The sequence below is a fragment of the Cimex lectularius genome, unplaced genomic scaffold, assembly GCF_000648675.2.
Source record: "Cimex lectularius strain Harlan isolate CLEC.00 unplaced genomic scaffold, Clec_2.1 scaffold10, whole genome shotgun sequence".
NCBI classification, from domain to species: Eukaryota; Metazoa; Arthropoda; class Insecta; order Hemiptera; family Cimicidae; genus Cimex; species Cimex lectularius.
Window position 1 is genome coordinate 586,454 of NW_019392665.1, and position 19,665 is coordinate 606,118.

The following is a 19,665-nucleotide window of genomic DNA, read 5'->3' on the forward strand; positions in this document are numbered from 1 at the left end:
TTAGTTCAATTAATCATACTTTTCATCGAACGTCTTAGTTGCGATGAAAAAGTTGGTATCACATGCGGGAATTTGGATCCACGACCTTTAGCTGCAAACACACACGACCCAAGGGCAATAAAACTGATGAGACCGAGTGGGGAGTTAAAATGAATTTTGCCTCGCCTCTGGCCGTGGTGGCATCCCTTCTACAGGACTAAGAATATCTACAGGACATGGAAGGATCGAGGGGTGAAACACGAAGAACCATGGCTTTTACTAGGTGAGATCACAGATAACGAGCTTTTTATCTTCCCTGCTATTGCAACGCAGGAAGTGACATTTTGACCGACCATTTGGTTAACGTGCAACTCTCCCACTTCCGTATCAACCCAGGGTGTTTTATAGTACTGCCCCCCCCCCATTTTATTTAAACTCATTAATATCCCGTTTCACTCTACCGTAATGAAAGTAATGTCTTCTACAAAATGAGAGGCAGTAATATAGAACAGCCTTATGTTCTATTCTCATTTATAAAAAAATGACACCCCGGACGAATAAAAATACTATTAAAAAGCCAACAGTTTAAAGGATCCAATATGACTGCATTCAAGGTTTATCAAGTTTTTATGCAAGTCGATTGATTTTGAAACTTGTTTTAAGTTTTTTACGAAGTGACTAGTCGTTGATCTTGGAGAAAGGTATGGCAACTATTTTTCCTATAAAAACTATTTGGACCGGTTAGTCAAACAAAAGAGGTTATTTATTGGTTAACTATTTCAGCAGTAGGTCATATATTGCTTCCTTCTCCCCATCGGGCAGTGTAATATCGTTTAGTAGTAAGATTTTTTTTGTAAAAAGCAGTACGATAAAAAATTGGTGACTAGTTAAACGAAATAATTAGTTGAAAAATATGGTTATTCTATAAAAAGCAGGATATTTCTTGTTGTCCGATGAGAGAATAGAGGTTATGTTATGGTTACACAGCAGAAGTAGTTGTTATTTTATTTCCTAGGTTATTCGTCGAGAGAAAGTATTAAAAATAATATTACGAAGAAACGATAAAAACAGGCGAGGGGAAGTAGTTAATGTATTGGTTATCCAAAAAAATGTTACGAGAAAACGATAAAAAAATAAGTTACTCGTTATACGAAAGGAATTAGTTGGAAAATAAGGTTATTTTAGGAAAAGTAGGATATTTATTGTTGTCCAATGGGAGAATGAAGGTCATGTTATGGTTAGAAAGCACAAGTACTTTGTTGTTCTCTGGATTGCTAAGTTATTTGATCGGAGAAAGTAGGTTATGTACGGGTTATTCGGCTAAAAAATAGTTTGCTCCATACAATGTAGGCACTCTTGATTTAAGAATTAATTGGGTATGTGGTCCTTGAATAAATACACTGTACTATACATATGCCAAGGATTTGGCTCTATATTTGGCTTCCCATGGGGCACTGCAGCAACATAAAAATGATTTTTGTTTCAATTTCTTTCAATTGATCTGATTGCATAACATAGAGATAATATTTATATTACTCTTATAAGGAGGTTGTTTGTTAATTGGCTATCCATCTATAAGTGTAGTAGGTTTTTAGGATTATCCGACAAAAAGTTGACACTAAAAATTTGAATTGAAGGAAATTTCCTGAGGATGGTCCTTCAAAAGGCGAACCTAGGCGAGAGGTTGAAAGAGGTGTGCGACCAGTTCCCGGATGAGGAGGTTCATCCATCCAGCCCTGGTCATCAAAGACCCCGAATACATCGAAGCGGTCCTCATCAAAGACGTTCCTCATTTCGTCGAGACAACGAACCCGCTTGACGACAGCATTGCCGCCATGACCGGCAAAAGGTAAGGCTTCCTTTGTGAAACTTTTGGGTCATATACTAACTATTGTTTCTATGCCAAGGTGGAGAGCTTACAGAAACAAGCTTTCGCCGATATTCACAACAGGGAAGCTGAAATCCATGTACGGACTTATGACGGACATAGGTGATAATTGGATGAAGGCGATAAACAGAGAGACAAAGGAATGCCTTGAGTTGAAAGACTCCTAGGACGTTTCTCCATGGACGTGATCGGATCTTTCACCTTCGGCATGGACGCTAATACCCTGGCCGATCCCGAGTACAAATTCAGAAAAATGGGGAAAAAAGACTTCAACTTCAAACAATTTCTCAGGTTCATCTTTATAACCAACTTCCCAGAATTGTCCAAAAAGTACGGCCTGTCTTTAAGCCCTAAAGACATTCAGGATTATTTCGTCAACGTCATCAAGGACACGATTGACTACAGGGTGGAGAAGAAAGTCCGGAGGAACGACTTCCTCGACCTCATGCTCCAGCTCAGAAAGGTTCCGTAGAAATAACTACTAAAGACCCCAGCGATGATTACCTGGCGATCAGCAATGAGACATACTCGACAGACAAATTTGGTAAGCTATCACACAACGACACGAACCGTTACCATAAATTATAAATGAGTAGGTTAAATATTGATTATCAGAAAATAGTTTGTTTGAGTATATTAACAGGTGGTAATTTATTGTTTATCCATCCATATATGGTAGGGGGAAAGTAATTGGTTAACTGTGAGTTATGCTGGTTGTCTAATGGTTATTTGACGAGGATAGTCTGTTATCTGAATTGGGAAAAAAGTAGGTTATTCCTTTGTTATCCATCTAATTTCGGTGTTGAAAATTTACATAGCGGTAGACTAGAAGAAATTAATTTTTTTCGTATGCTTACTATTAAAACGAATTAAAAATAAATAAACTAATAAACTAAACTAAAACTAAATTAAATAAAAAAGGTAACCATTGAGTAACCTTAATCCAACTTTGTTATCAACAAGGACGCTTATTCATGCACTTTACTCGTTTTACATAGATTATGAAATATAAAAAACAACTTGATTTTTTTATTTATTGTAGGAGTGACAGATAACCTGATGGTCGGGCATGCTTTTGTCTTCCTCACGGTCGGTTTCGAAACGACCGCTGTACTTATGAACATGACCTTTTACGAAACGTCCAAGAATCCCGGGATACAGGCACGAGTCAGGGAGGAGACAAACGAGAAAGTACGCTAACACGGCAGCCTCAGCTTTGACTCCGTCAAATAAATGACCTACCTGGACATGTGCTTAAAAGAGATATTGAGGATGTACTCGCCGGCCCAGAACTTCTTCAGAAACTGCACTAAAGAGTACACATTTCCCAACGTCCTCGTCGTCAAACCGAGCGAGAAATTGATCATTCCGGTTTTCTCAATTCATCGCAGCGATGAGTACTACCCTGACCCTGAACGCTTCGGCTCCGATGTCTTTCAGCGGCCGGGCACTTTCTTGCCTTTCGGCGAATGTCCGAGGGTCTGCATAGGTAATCGAAATGATTTATCAAGAAAAAAATAAAATTAATTGAATGTATTTTCCAGCGATGAGGTTCGCGATACAGCATATGAAATTCTGTCTTGCAAAGGTTCTCATGTCCTACAAGATCAAAGTGAACCCTAAAACAAAAGAACCGATTGAACTCAACAAAAAATCTTTCGTCACCACTACAAAACACCTGATTTATTTCGACCTGGACGTGATTTTTTCTTAAACTTAAAAAACGATTTTTTTCCTTTTTCCTTTTTGTAAGATTTTATATTAATATTAAATACATAATTATGTACCAAAGAGAAAATATGAATTCAATAAAATCCAAAGAAATGTACTTATAAAACAATGGACGAACAAGATCGCCTATTTATTGATTATTACTTTAAAAAAGTAGTATATCTGCTGGTTATAAAACGACAAAGAAACCACCAGGTCAAAGTAGGTTTTGCATGGTTATCCACAAAAAAGTTTTCACATAACCAGTGTCAATAGTTGAAAGAACGTTTTACAGGATATGTACCAAAAAGAAGGTTTCACAAAACCAACTAAGCCAATAGTTAAAAGTAAGTGGTTCTGTACCAAAAAGAAAGTTTCACATAACCACGTAATTCAATAGTTATGAGTATGTTTTACAAATCTACGTACCAAAAAGAAGGTTTTACAAAACCATCTAAAGAAGTTTGTGAGCCCCCCCTCCCCGTGAGACTCTCCAAGCTAGCTGTGAACAAAATAATCAATCTACACCACTCAGGTAGTTTTCTATTGGCAAAAATCGCTGCTCTAACAGAGGCACTGAGAAGTACTGGTTAAAGAAGAATTCTCCCCCTACCAACCACTATATTTGCGGGGCTTATTTGCACAAAATAAATCGTAGTGTCCCCAAACTGTGCCACCTGTGATAAACCAGAAACTATCAAGCATTTGATTTTAGAGTGTCCAGAATACGAGTCTACCAGAATGGACTTCCTTGAAAATCTGTACAACATAAAAGAAATCAACAAAGCGGTCAGCTGGGAGAGCCTACTTGCTCTTAACAGAGTGGATGTATACCAGGTCATACATTCTTTCTTACAAAATAGTGGCATCAACGTGTAAACGTGAAATCGTTAAGGTAGATTCAATCCCCTTGAGGTTCAGCCCGGATGCGGAGCTGTCTTCGGGTCGGGCTCTCTAAACGCGCTGGGCATTTAGTCCCCGGGATGTGGACTTTTCCATAGGACAATGAGTCATATTTTTGTAAATGGTTTTTATCCACATCCTCCTGAAACACCCGTTTTATGAAGAACAGTAGCCTTTTAAATTGTGTAAAACTGTGGACGAGAGCCTCCCCGGGGATGGCTTTCTGCGGCCGGCGAAGATCCCCTCCTCGTAGGACGGCTATTAGCTTACCGACCGTTTGATCTGTACTTCTGTCTGTACTATTTATTGTAGTTAGTTGATAGTTAATTATTGCATCTGTTACTTGTTATTTATTTATTAGTTTGTGTCTTCAAATTGTTAGTTTTGTCAAAATGTAATTTGTTATTTGGCAGGTATGAACCTTTATTTATTCATGTTGGTGTTATCCTTTGCTGTTGTTGTTTTCGCACCGAAATTTTTTATTCTTAGTACTTATTGTGTCGATCAATCTTTATTGCTCTCGTCACTTGTTATTTATTTATTGCTTCATGAATTTCTAGTCATGCTAAAAAATGGAATTTGATATTTCATAGGTCCGTACTCTTGTTGAATGTTCCAAAACATAGCAAAAAAAAAAGTTAAAAGTACGTATGAAAAACACATCATTTTAAGTCCCTATAGTTATTTAAATAAAAAGCAAGTTGTAATAATGGCCATTTCCCGTCATTCCTCATTCCTGCTCATTTTCCCATGTTACTGGAAAGTAGGGAAAGTTATCCCAATATGAGGAACAAAGTTATCCAGGAGACCACCAATTTCAAAACAATCTGGTAAAATTATTTTAAACAGTTGAATTTTTTTGATTTAGCTATATTTCATTGAAAAAATATCCAGTAAACAACAAAAATAAAAACGAAAGGTTGCAAGTATTTACTTAAAAAGCGAGGGTGCCGATCTTATTTATTTCTTATCTTCAAAATTGGAATTTTTGACAGTGAAGAGGATCGTTGTGCAATATTTCGATTAGAGATTTCAAGGGCGTTGCGAACACGGTCGGCCCAAGGGCGAACGAACCGAGGTGGGGGAGTTGAAAACCAAAGTCGCCTATTGACTTAATTGACCCATTGACTGTCATGTCGCCGGTGCTTGCTTCTCTCCTGGCCGTGGCGGCATCCCTTCTCGCCTATGCCGTCTACAAGAGGAAGAAGATCTACAGGACGTGGAAGGATCGAGGAGTGAAACACGAAGAACCATGGCTTTTCTTCGGTAAGATTTTTTCACCCACTGTCTCTGTTAAAAATTAATTTAACGCACAATTTATTTTGTTTAAAACTAAATTCCTTATCTTTCTACATTAATTGCAGGTGATTATTTGTTTTCTACTGATTAATCTCATTACCCCCTTCGATTTTGCCACGCCTAAAAATCACTTCCAGTTAATTTTTTCCTTTCGTAGATTTCATTTGATGTTGTTCTTATTCTTAAAGTTTTTTCAATGGCTCCAGTTAGTCATTTGAGTATGATAATATCAGAGTCAGAGCAATTTTAGAGGAAGGATGCGGCCAACGCGAAGTCGCCAGGGTACTGTCAAGTGGGGCGTGGGACGACCAGGTTGATTGTCACGAGTCTGACCCCAACTTTTTTGGTGTTTCTATACACCAAAATATCGAAAACGAATAGGTCCTGGTTTCGCCGTAAAAATTTGAAAATTTAAATTATCCGTTTTGCTCTACTTGCTCAAATCAACTATGTAAATATATCATTTTACAACAATTTTGTTATGTACATTGCCATAAAAATATATCAAAGTTTTGTGTTTTTTATTGGTTAACAACTCGATAGATGAAGGTTATTTCTTGGTTGCCATTCTTTGTGTTATCCAACAAAATAATACAAACAGGAAGATTGTTACTAGGTTAACTGACGCCATTTTTTGGTTATCCAAGTAGTGAACGGTTTTTTATGAAAGTTTATAAAGGTTGATTGGTTGTAGGTTCGCAAACCATAAAAATGAAAGGTTTTTCAGGTTATCAAAGATCTACATTTGTTTATAGGTTATCCTACTAATAGGAAGGTAGGTCACTATAGGTTATTTGCTGGATATCCAAGAAGTGGAAGGTTTTTACAGTTTATCGAAAATTTTGATTTGTTTATAGGTTATCCTATTAATAAGACAGTAGATGACTATAGGTTATTTACTGCAGGTTATCTAAGTAGTGGAGGGTTTTTCAATAGCATATGCCTAATAAACTTTCAATAGCTGTTTCCTTTAATTATTGTTTATTTGTGTTTGATGTAGGAAACTCGTTGAGAACCATTCTAAAGCAGGCGTCCCAAGGCGAGAGGTTTAAGGAAATCTGCGACAAGTTCCCAGACGATAAGATAATCGGCATGTACGACTTCCTGCAGCCGATTCTGTTAGTCAAAGACGCCGAAGTGGCCGAGGCAGTGTTGGTGAAGGACTTTCCCCATTTCGTCGATCGCGGTTTCGAAGTGGACGAAAACACCAACCCTCTGGATGTTAACCTCTTTTCCATGACTGGAAAAAGGTGAACAGTAGTCCGTTTTTCTGTTTCTTTTTCCCGAATAATTTCTTTTTCTTCCACCAAGGTGGAGAGCTTACAGGAACAGGTTGTCACCGATTTTCACTACAGGGAAGCTGAAGACGATGTACGGATTAATGACCGAGATCGGCGAGAACTTGGTTAACGCGATTGAAAAGGAGCCGACGGATTGCGTCGATATGAAAGACGTATTCGGCCGTTTTTCGATGGACGTCATAGGCAATTTCGCGTTCGGTTTCAACCCTGGCACCCTGGCGGACCCTAAATCCGAGTTCAGAACGATGGGAAAGAATGCCTTCGAGTTCACCGCCTTCCAATTCCTCAAATTCATCATCATCTTCAATTTCCCGAACTTGGCGAAAAAGTTGGGCCTCTCCTTCAATAACAAGAAGGTGCAGGATTATTTCGTCAACATCATCAAGGAAACGATTGACCACAGGGTGGGGAAGAATTTCCGGAGGAACGATTTCCTTGACCTCATGCTTCAACTCAGGGAGAAAGGTTCCGTGGAAATAACGACGAAAGACCCCAGCGATGATTACCTCGACATCGGGAATAACACTTACACGACAGAAAAATTCGGTAAGCTACCTAAAGATAACGCGAACCATTTCCATAAATTATTAATAAAAATGTATGTTATAAGTAGATTACCTGGGGTCATTGGTTATCTTTAGAAATTTTAATAATGATTCATCATGTGTACTGGACCATCAAAATAGAAGTCACATGTGTGATTAGTCAAAATGGATGTTATGTGGGCGTTATCGATGAAAATCAGACACATGTGTCATTAATCATAATCGCTGTCTTTCCTCGGATTGCAACTAAATGACCTACTCTGTATAAAATCAGGTCTAAATGACCTACTCTGTATAAAATCAGGTTACCGATAACCAATGAATAACCCTCTTGCCAAGCCAGGTTAGCTATCAATCAAGAAGATTATACATAGGATGTCTATTTAAAGTTCGGTCGGTATTTTTTTTATGACTCTTTGTGTATATATACAGGGTGAATTGCTACTCGTGCTACAAACTTCTCCAGTAGATTCTTCACCCTAAAATGAACAAAAAAGTTCATATTGTCCATGGTCCGATTCTCAACCATTTCAGAGTAATTTCGCTTTTTATCGATTTTGAAAGATATCACGTCCTGGCGTCGGAAAATCGTGATATCTTTTAATCTAAACATTTCTCTTAAAATCTATAAGCACCGTTGAAATCCCCGTTAATTTTTAGAGAGAATCAAAATCATAATTCCATTGAAATTTTTTAATTTAATTTAATGCCCATTTAGTATGTAATGCTTAAGAAGTTTACAAACAGCTAGAAGGTCAAGGAAGAAAGACCCAAACGTTTTGCCACCTTCATCTTCTTATTGAAAAATTAACGGGGATTTCAACGGTGCTTATAGATTTTAAGAGAAATGTTTAGATTAAAAGATATCACGATTTTCCGACGCCAGGACGTGATATCTTTCAAAATCGATAAAAAGCGAAATTACTCTGAAATGGTTGAGAATCGGACCATGGTCAATATGAACTTTTTTGTTCATTTTAGGGTCAAGAATCTACTGGTGAAGTTTGTAGCACGAGTAGCAAGTCACTCTCAAACATTAGCAATCCTTGAACCACCATTTTTTCTCTTTTTGTCATCAACATCTTGGTCTCACAACCACTAAATAAGAAAATGACGAGTGCGTTGGAAGCGTTATTAAATCAGGTAGTTTTCCTCAAATTTGCTGCCTTCTGAGACTAAAATTAGAAACTCTGGATTACTTTATACACTTTCCGATTTACACAATTTTCCACTCTTTTTGTAGTTCTGGCTGAAATAAAACACAAAAAATTAGCCCAAACATTTTGCCACCGTCATCTTCTTATTGAAAAATTAACGGGAATTTCAACGGTGCTATTAGATTTTCAGAGAAATGTTTAGATTAAAAGATATCACGATTTTCCGACGCCAGGACGTGATATCTTTCAAAATCGATAAAAAGCGAAATTACTCTGAAATGGTTGAGAATCGGACCATGGACAATATGAACTTTTTTGTTCATTTTAGGGTGAAGAATCTACTGGAGAAGTTTGTAGCACGAGTAGCAATTCACCCTGTATATATATATATACATAAAGAGTCATAAAAAAAATCAAGTCATAACAAAGTCATAACAAATTTTTTTGTTAGAAGTGACAGATAACCTTATGGTCGGGCAAGCTTTCATCTTTCTGACTGCCGGCTTTGAGACTACAGCTGCAATCATGGACCTCGTCTGTTACGAGTTTTCCAAGAATCCTGAGATACAGCAACGAGCGAGGAATGAGGTCAAAGAGAGAGTGCGCTATCACGGTAAACTTAGCTTCGATTCCGTTAAGGACATGACCTACCTGGACATGTGCCTGAAGGAGACGATGAGGAAGTACTCACCGCTGCCCATGCTCATGAGGATCTGCGCGAAAGAGTATACTTTCGACAATGGATTGACCGTCTACCCGGGTGACAAACTGTTAATCGCCTTGTATTCAATCCACATGGACCCGACCTACTTCCCTGAACCTGCAAAGTTCGACCCTGAACGCTTCGGACCCGATGTCTTCCAGAAGCCCTGCGCCTTTTTGCCGTTTGGCGAAGGGCCAAGGATGTGCATCGGTGAGTAATCAATTATCACAATTTTATCACAAGTCCTAACCTTTTTTTTCGTTTTATTTATTTACAGCCATGAGGTTTGCCTTACAAGAGATGAAGTTCTGCCTGGCAAAGATCCTGATGTCATACAGCCTCAAGCTGAACCCAAAGACTAAAGAACCATTGGTATTTAACAAACAGACCTTCTTCACAACTCCTCAAGACCCAGTTTACTATGACCTGGAAAAGGTCGAATTATAATGATTTTAAAATAAAATGTTTTAATTTGAGTTCCTCATTGTTCCTACCTTAGTTTACATATTAAATAACTATTCACAACCGGATCTTACTTCTGAGGATTAAAGCTGGGCGCGAACTAGGTCGGTGGGGGTGCGCGGAATTGTGAAGGTCCGCACACTATGTAGGAACAGCTCTCGGCCGCGTTGGTCGAATTTTCCCCCTCCATCTGACTAGCGCTGAGGCTTAGTGCTGATTTTGCATTTCCAGGAGTCCCAACGTTACAATCATTGGCTTCGTCTTTACAAATATGGCGTCCGAGGGCAGCCGAATATACCCAAACTCAACGATTTCCGACCGCCCCGGCACACACTAGGCGGGTACCAGAAGTCTGGCAACTTCCTCCGGCTCCGAGCCGCGCCGCCCGCCCTACCGTCCTAGTGTACGGGGTTATATTCATTTCAATGTATTATTTTTGGGGGGTCGGTTCCGCGCCGCGCTGTCGACCTAGTGTGCGCCCAGCTTAAAGGTAAGTATTAGGTTATGACCGGTAAGTGTATTTGGGTAGAAGGTCGTAAGGAGCTCAGAGAATCAGGATGAGGCGATGATGGACGATGATTCCCAAACATAAGTTTTCACATAACCAGGTAAGTCAATAGTTAGAAGCAAGATTTATAAGGCTCTGTACCAAAAAGAAGGTTTCACATAACCGGGTAAGTCAATAGTTATGAGTATGTTTTACAAAATGATTTACCAAAAAGAAGGTTTCACAAAACCAACTAAGCCAACAGTTAAAAGTATGTACGAAAATACACATCATTTCAAGTCCCTTTAATTATTTCTCTAGAAAACGAATTGGAATACTGGCTATTTCCCCTCTTACTAGAAAGTAGGGAAAGTTATCTCAATGTGAGGAACAAAGTTATCCAGGAGATCACGGTTTTCAACGAGGTAAAATTTTACATAACCGGGTAAGTCAATAGTTATGAGTACGTTTTACAAAGAGAGTACCAAAAAGAGTATTTACTAAAAAAGCGAGGGTGCCGATATTTAGAGTGTGTCGATCTTATTTCTTATCTTCAAAATTGGAATTTTTGACATTGAAGAGGATCGTTGGGCAATATTTCGAATAGAGATTCAAGGGCGATGCGAACACGGTTGGCTCAAGGGCGAACGAACCGAGGTGGGGGAGTTGAAAACCAAAGTCGCCTATTGACTTAATTGACCCATTGACTGTCATGTCGCCGGTGCTTGCTTCTCTCCTGGCCGTGGCGGCATCCCTTCTCGCCTATGCCGTCTACAGGATGAAGAAGATCTACAGAACGTGGAAGGATCGAGAAGTGAAATACGAAGAACCATGGCTTTTTTTCGGTAAGATTTTTTCACCCACTGTCTCTGTTAAAAATTAATTTAACGAACAATTTATTTTGTTTAAAACAAAATTTGTTATCTTTCTACATTAATTACAAGTGAATACAAGCTCTCGAAGTCAAAATAAACTGTAAATAATGCTTTGTTTTGTACTGATTAATCTCGATCATTAATCGATTTTGGTACGCCTAAAGATCGTTTTCAGTTAATATATTTCCTTTCGTTGATTTCATTTGATGTTGTTCTTATTTTTGAACCTTCTCAATGGCTCCAGTCAGTCATTTGAATATGAATATCAGGGTCCTAGCAATTTTTGAGAAAGGATGCGGCCAACACAAAGTCGCCAGGGGACTGTCAAGTGAGGGTTGGACGACCAGGTTGGTTGTCATGGTCTGAGCCAAACTTTTTTTTGGCGTTTCTATATACCAAAATATCGAAAACGAATAGGTCCTGGTTTCGCCGAAATAATTGAAAATTTAAATTATCCATTTTGCTCTACTTGCTCAAATCAACTATGTAAATATATCATTTTACACCATTTTTGTTATGTACATTGCCATAAAAATATATCAAAGTTTATCAATAACAAAAATTTTTAAAAACCAATTATTTTTCACGTATATTATGTCATAATTTTTTTCCTCGTGAAACTAAACGAAATAGAAAGAGACAAGCTAACAGAAAAAAAAGCGCGTATTTTTTTTTACTGAACATAAAAGATTACAAGTCACACAAAAAGGGAAATAAGTAGGTTGTTTTATGGTTTTTATTGGTTAACAACTCGATAGATGGAGGTTGATTCTTGGTTAACTTTTTTTGTGTTATCCAACAAAATAATATTAACAGGAAGATTGTTACTAGGTTAACCGAAGCCATTTTTTTAATAGATCAACCACCCATCAAAAGTAGGTTATTTTATAAGTTACTAAATTACGAAATTGGTTTATAAGTTATAAAGATAGTTGATGAAATGTTATAAAAAATGAATGGTTGTAGCTTCGCAAGCCATAAAATTTTTACCGGTTATCAAAGATTTCGATTTGTTTGTAGTTTATCCTATTAATAAGAAGGTAGGTTACTATAGGTTATTTACTCAATGTTATCTAAGTAGTGAATGGTTTTTATGAAAGGTTAAAAAAGATGATTGGTTGTGGATTCACAAACCATAAAAATCAAAGATTTTTACAGTTTATCAAAGATCTGAATTTGTTTGTAGGTTATTCTACTAATAGGAAGGTAGGTCACTATAGGTTATCTCCTGTTGGATATCCAAGAAGTGGAAGATTTTTACAGTTTATCGAAAATCTTGATTTGTTTATAGGTTATCCTATTAATAAGAAAGTAGGTGACTATAGGTTATTTACTGCAGCTTATCTAAGTAGTGGAAGGTTTTTCAATAGCATATGCCTAATACTTTCAATAGCTGTTTCCTTTAATGATTGTTTATTTGTGTTTGACGTAGGAAACTCGTTGAGAACCATTCTAAAGCAGACGTCCCAGGGCGAGAGGTTTAAGGAAATCTGCGACAAGTTCCCAGACGATAAGATAATCGGCATGTACGACTTCCTGCAGCCGATTCTGGTGGTCAAAGACGCCGAAGTGGCAGAAGCAGTGTTGGTGAAGGACTTTCCCCATTTCCTCGATCGCGGTATGGAAGTGGACGAAAACACCAACCCTCTGGATGTCAACCTCTTCTCCATGACTGGAAAAAGGTGAACGGTTGTCCGTTTTTCTGTTTCTTTTTCCCGAATAATTTCTTTTACTTCCACCAAGGTGGAGAGCTTACAGGAACAGGTTGTCACCGATTTTCACCACAGGGAAGCTGAAGACGATGTACGGACTGATGACTGAGATCGGCGAGAACTTGGTTAATGCGATTGAAAAGGAGTCGACGGATTGCGTCGATTTGAAAGACGTGTTCGGCCGTTTTTCGATGGACGTCATAGGCAATTTCGCGTTCGGTTTCGACCCTGGCACCCTGGCGGACCCTAAATCCGAGTTCAGAACGATGGGAAAGAAGTTCTTCGAATTCACCGCTTTCCAAATCCTCAAAGTCGTCATCATCTTCAATTTCCCTAACTTAGCGAAAAAGTTGGGCCTCTCCTTCAACAAGAAGGTGCAGGATTATTTCGTCAACATCATCAAGGACACGATTGACTACAGGGTGGAAAAGAATTTCCGGAGGAACGATTTCCTTGACCTCATGCTTCAACTCAGAGAGAAAGGTTCCGTGGAAATAACAACAAAAGACCCCAGTGATGATTACCTCGAAATCGGGAATAACACTTACACGACAGAAAAATTCGGTAAGCTACCTGAAGATAACGCTAACCATTTCCATAAAATATTAATAAAAATGTATGTTATAAGTAGATTACCTGTGGGGGGGAGTTTCTCATTGGTTATCTTTAGAACTATTTGGCGATTCATCATGTGTACTGGACCATCAAAATGAGTCACATGTGTCATTAATCATAATGGCTGTCTTTCCTTGTATAGCATCTAAATAACCTACTCAGATCACCGATAATCAATGAATAACCCACTTGCCAAGCTAGGTCAGGTGTAATCAATGAAGTATATGATTCTTAGGTTATCTGTTTAAAGATTGGTAATGATTGGTTATATACAGGTTATATGTATATATAGAAAAATTCAACTTTGACATCAATTAATAACTATATTAACCAAATGTGCAAAACATTTTTTTGTTTAGAAGTGACAGATAACCTGATGGTTGGGCAGGCTTTCATCTTTCTGACAGCCGGCTTTGAGACGACAGCTGCAATCATGGACCTCGTCTGTTACGAGTTTTCCAAGAATCCCGAGATACAGGAACGAGCGAGAAATGAGGTCATAGAAAGAGTGCGCCATCATGGAAAACTCAGCTTCGACTCCGTCAAGGACATGACTTACCTGGACATGTGCCTGAAGGAGACGATGAGGAAGTACCCACCAGTGCCCGGGGTCATGAGGATTTGTGCGAAAGAATATACTTTCGACAATGGATTGACCGTCCACCCGGGTGACAGACTGTTGATCGCCTTGTATTCAATCCACATGGACCCGACCTACTTCCCTGAACCATCAAAGTTTGACCCTGAACGCTTCGGACCTGATGTCTTCCAGAAGCCCTGCGCCTTTTTGCCATTCGGTGAAGGGCCGAGGATGTGCATCGGTGAGTAATCATTTATCACAATTTTATCACTAGTCCTAACCTTTTTTTTTAATTTTGATTACAGCTATGAGGTTTGCCTTACAAGAGATGAAGTTCTGCTTGGCAAAGATGCTGATATCGTACAGCCTCAAGCTGAACCGAAAGACTAAAGAACCATTGGTATTTAACAAAAAGACCTTCTTCACCACTCCTCAAGACCCAGTTTACTATGACCTGGAAAAGGTCGCCTTATGATGATTTGAAATAAAGTGTTTTAATTTGAGTTCCTTATTATTCCCATCTTACTCCCATACTAAATAACGTACTAATCACACAGGTTCTTACCATTGAGCATTAAGTATTAGGTTGTGACAGGTAAGAGTATTTGGATACAAAAAGGTCGTAAGGAGCTCGCTATTAGGATATAGCTGATGTGAGAATCAGGATAAACCAACGATAAGGGGGGGGGTCTTCCATCGCTACCTTGCTACCAAGATACTGGACGTTACTCAAGATGGCATGGATCAGATCACCATTGGGTTACATCTCAGCAAGATAATCATTTTATTGCTCAAAATGAAGTCTGTAATCGACATTCTATATGCGAGAAGGCCGCCACTGGTTCAGAAATTCTGTCAAGGGACAGAAAAGCTCAGTTAATTCATGCAAGAAATTACATCAATTGTTCTGAGTAAGATTGGATTAAAATATTGTTTTCAGATGAGTCAAGGTTTTGTTTGAGGTCTGATGGCTGAGAGAAGATTTGGAGAAGAACAGGAGAGCGATATATCCCCGCACCATTTTCACTCTGGAGAAGCTGTGGAGATGTTGTTATGGTTTGGGCAGGCATTTTGAGGGTTCCCTAATATCTGCGCGGTACATCGAAGATGTGTTATAAAAAATCTTTTTGCCATTTTTCAAAAAGAATAATTAATTAAAATAAATAATTTGGTCAATTAGACCACTAAACATAAATGGATTAATATTGTATATAGTATTTGTACTATAAACCATTGGAGGGTAGTGTACCCACTCATTCCTACTGATACTTCGATTGATACGAAAATAAAAGGTGATAATAAAGTGCTCACATTAACCATTTGTATTTTGAGTACATTAAAGGCGAAGATAGGTGTGTTATTATTTCCTACAACTGAAACCCTGGTTCAAAGACAACAGGCTAATCGTGCTAATTCTCAGCCATGATTGAAAAGTATCCAAAACTCTAATTTCTATAAAAATATTTATTTTTTACTTGCGTCCTGGCTTACTGATCTTCGTCATTTAGCACGTGGTTGGATTTTATCTGCTGAAATCGCTTGAATCCTTCCTCATATTCTTATGTCGGTCACCAATATGTAGTATTGGATGATACTATTGTAGGGAATAATGGAAGGGTGCAACATCTGGAGGAAAACTGTTTTATATTCTATGTGGAAGAACTTGGGTACTAAATCATAAAATGATCTTACAACCATACCTTACAAATCAAATTTGAAGTGCTTTTGATAGGAGAGAGTATGACACCAAAACCAGGAGTAACAGGAGAGTAGAGAAAGGAAGTAGATGGTGGACAAGAAAGAAGGGAAAAGGGCCTTAGGGAATATAGTGGTAAAATTGGCTAAATTGCTAAATACTTAAGAAAATCCTAAAATGATTTTATGGACATACCTAACAATCAGATCTAAGATCACGTATGTAAGCTATGGTGGCCAAAAACAGAACAAAGGTACGCAGAAAAAATCTTACAACAAATTCCAGAGAATTGCCTCAGCATCGGTGTTATTAAAACTTGTGATTCTCTCCAGATTGCGAATAGGTCACATCAAGGTAATCCATAATAGGCTTTTAATAGGCAACAACCTTCCAACTTGTCCATGTATGCGAAGTGGAGAACGTATCATTCTGACTGTGAAACAGATTTTGGTCAACTGTCACACCTTAGGCAAACCTTCCCTAAGAGAGGTTGGATGTTAGGGCATGAAATGACCTTAGCTGTTAAAAGCCCTTAAAAATGAATAATAATAATAATAATAGAGAGATCACCTGACTATAAAACTTGAAACAAGCAAGAATTTCCGCTCTGGGAAAAACCGAAGTTTTGAGATATATAGAAAAAATAAGTGCATGATAGTGGTGTGTTGTAGTAGCTAGGACGTCCCTTCGTCAGTCTAGTGTTTTTGAAATGTTTTTTGGTGAGGTGAGTTCAATTGGCTAAGTGTTTTGATGATTAGACAAGTCTGCTGGGTGATAGTTTGTAGCTTGGATTCCCTATTGGGAAGTGAGGGGACTGATTCTCCTTAGAAACCGGTTTTCAGGGTTGAGTAAGTTTTATTTATTTACCTCATTCTTTTTTCTTTATCTGTTTTTTCAATTTTTCAAAATTTTCCAAAATCAGTTGAAAAGCTCTTACGGCCCAGTGAGCCAAGAAGGTTCTCGAAACTGACTGCCCTTCTAAATAGGACAAAATAGGCCTTCCCCAGCTTGTTTCTCCTACTAGGGCAAGGCATTTTGTCATTTGTAGGTCAGATGGGAAAGATAACGTCAGCCTTCATTCACTGTTGCCAATAAGAATATGTAGAATAATAAATAGAAAAATAAGGAATATTGTAAATATAAAAAAAGTTGGGATGGTTTAATTTAGACTGAAGCTGATTGTTAAATGAGAAACAAGGTAGTAAAATAATGAAAATTAAAAATTTAGAAAATATACTGGTAAAGGTTGAGAGAAATGTAAAATTGACACCTCAAAAGGTGTAATTTCTTGCTGGGAGTTAAAAGAGTGTACTGATGAATAACTCCTAGAAGAATTAAAGAGTTCTAATGTCATAAGCATTCATCAATTAAAAAGAAAAGACGGTAAGACATCTTTTTCATGGTTGTTACATTCAATGCCCCATGTCCTCCAAAAGAATTGTACGTTGCCTATATGAAGATTCTTGTAAGACTATTTATTCCTGCTCCCCTACGGTGTTTTAAACGTTTGAATTTTGGACATACAATTTCTTCTTGAAAGAAGAAGGTTTTTATGTGTGGATGAGGGTTGGAAAGGCACGAAAATACTGTTCCTTGTCAGCCTCCGATTTGCATAAATTGTCAGGGCTCTCATAACACCTTGGCACGTTAGTGCCCAAGACATAAATATGAAACACAAGTTATGGAGCTGAAAGTAAAAAATATAATAACATTTGATCAAGCAAAGTTCCTAATTTGCTCTGGCCTTATTCAAAACAGGATTGCCTTTGTGGAAAAAAATTCAAATGGGCACAAAAGAAATAGGTTGTCAGACTTTCCTTCCATAAATTTGGTCAAAATATCTAGAAAAACTTTGTAAAACTACGGAAATATCAAAAATCTAAAAAAACATCATAAAAGTATGTTTTCTTCCGATTTTTCGATTTTGAACTACCGTTTGAGTCGAGAGTTGCGAGTTAGCAAATGTAGCCTGTCGACTAGTTCAACTTGATCTCGTGTATCAATCTTGTTAAAATTTGGTGAAAATATCTAGAAAAAATTGACAAAACTAAGGAAATATCAAAAGTCTAAACCCGGTTAAGTCAATCTGTGCCTGCCATTTCTCACAAAACAGGAGGCCACGCAACCATTTGTATTAAATAAAGTTCACTACAAAAAATGAAAACTTTATCTAGTTGGGAGAGCCCATACTTTTGGGCCCCCAAGTTCTAACCCTTCTAAGCAGGTGCTGTGATAGGTAATAGGTTTTATTTTTGGAACACTACCTGAATTAAAATTTCCAGATAGTACAGATTGCAAGGCAAACCAAGAGGTACAGATAGTATTGGCAGCTGGGGCAATAATAAAATATTAATTCTAACATGCTCACTAACCTGACTGCCAGCAAAGAGAGTTGATTTACCATTTGTAAATCCCCCCTGGAAAAAGAAAAAATTAAGTTTAAATGAGAGAATAGTAGACAACTTACATAAATAGATGTTATATAAATGAAACTTACCCTTTGAAGGCAACAATCCTTGCCTTAAAACAGCTAGGATGAACCAGCTAACCACACACTGTTCAACACTCGAGAAACAACTTAACGCACTGTTTAAATACACTTTATGAAAATGTAGGAAAAAGATACAAATCGGCACAACACCATCTAGAAAAGAAAAACACAAGAAATGTATAAAACTTACAATAAATGAATTATAATGTACAATGACAATCAGATTACTGAAAAGGTGTAGTAAATAATAATTAAAACATACAAAAAAGGGCGGAATATGATTTCTTGTACTAATATAACTAAATGAGGTCAGAATCTTCATTCATTTGATGAGAATAGAATGTCATCCTACTTCTTAACTAATATTAAAATGAATATCAAAAATCAATATAAGAGCAATCAATCAATAAAATCTAATGATTATTTAGAGATAGTGAGGTGCAGTCTGGTGTGATGTAGGTTTAGAAAAACATTTTCTTAACAGAAATGAGTGATGGAGTGAGTGCGGCGTTCAATCCTTTTTAAAAAAGATAGTTCCTACTCACTGTAAGTAAAAAACATTTTCTTTATCGTGCAGAGTGCATCTTACGATCTCTAAATGATCATTAATTAATGGTCACTAAATACCACACAAATAAAATCTAATCAATTTCTTTTTATAAATAAAGAGAAAAGACAATTATTGAGGGTTTAAATGAAATTTTCACATCTTAACCGTCTGAGCCGCCTAGAAGTGCCAGTAGCTGAAAAGCTTTTGATACATAAGCCAAAATAAATCAATATCCGTATTATATAATAATTGAAAACTGGTCAATTGACTATTTGCAATGGATTTCATTTTAAAAAAAGAAAGACCAACACTTTTTAAACTAATAAATGTCAAAAATGATAAATACCTTTTTCGAGGATGAAAATGTGATGTCGAACCGACGGCCGCCACGATAGAAAGAGGGCGAATGGCGGGAATATTACTTCCCAGTCCCCTCACCAACTGATAATCATACAATTTTCTCACAAATTAATTTAAATATTTAAAAATGGTTTAAAATAATATCAACCGAATATTGTAACTACTTTTTTTAATTAAGCCCGATTAAAAAAAAAAAATCATACTTTAGTACTTTTAGAAGATACTTGTTCAAGCTGGCAGTGATCTGATAGGCCGATGATTCTCCGTTTAGAATTTGAATAATGATTTCAGTTTAAAAATAAATAATTAATTGTTAAATATTCCGTAAGTTTTTGTGCTATTATTATTAGAA

The 19,665-nt window shown here is 37.4% G+C and overlaps 1 protein-coding gene and 1 pseudogene across 4 annotated transcripts; both read left to right on the forward strand.

Annotated features, from left to right (window-relative positions):
- The first annotated feature begins 153 nt into the window (after positions 1 to 153).
- Positions 154 to 3,614, forward strand: LOC106667255 (annotated as a pseudogene).
- A 1,918-nt stretch (positions 3,615 to 5,532) lies between these two features.
- Positions 5,533 to 14,719, forward strand: LOC106667392 (probable cytochrome P450 6a14). 4 transcript variants are annotated; one of them, XM_014395306.2, is made up of 5 exons: positions 5,533 to 5,746; positions 12,742 to 12,991; positions 13,053 to 13,585; positions 13,996 to 14,457; positions 14,522 to 14,719. In XM_014395306.2, the coding sequence occupies exons 1-5, from the start codon at positions 5,614 to 5,616 to the stop codon at positions 14,689 to 14,691; spliced, it is 1,548 nt and encodes a 515-aa protein (XP_014250792.1). In that variant the 5' UTR covers positions 5,533 to 5,613; the 3' UTR covers positions 14,692 to 14,719. The 4 variants fall into 4 exon arrangements, with proteins under 4 accessions (XP_014250792.1, XP_024080838.1, XP_014250790.1 ...); XM_024225070.1 differs by lacking the exons at positions 12,742 to 12,991; positions 13,053 to 13,585 and adding exons at positions 6,780 to 7,029; positions 7,091 to 7,626 and having other exon boundaries at positions 5,543 to 5,746; XM_014395304.2 differs by lacking the exons at positions 12,742 to 12,991; positions 13,053 to 13,585; positions 13,996 to 14,457; positions 14,522 to 14,719 and adding exons at positions 6,780 to 7,029; positions 7,091 to 7,626; positions 9,234 to 9,695; positions 9,763 to 9,961 and having other exon boundaries at positions 5,566 to 5,746.
- Positions 14,720 to 19,665: the final 4,946 nt, after the last annotated feature.

Coding starts and splice junctions, on each gene's coding strand:
- LOC106667392 (XM_024225070.1), top strand. CDS start 5,614: ATGTCGCCGGTGCTTGCTTCTCTCCTGGCCGTGGCGGCATCCCTTCTC. Junction 5,747..6,779: donor AGAACCATGGCTTTTCTTCG/GTAAGATTTTTT, acceptor TGTTTGATGTAG/GAAACTCGTTGAGAACCATT. Junction 7,627..13,995: donor TTACACGACAGAAAAATTCG/GTAAGCTACCTA, acceptor TTTTTTGTTTAG/AAGTGACAGATAACCTGATG.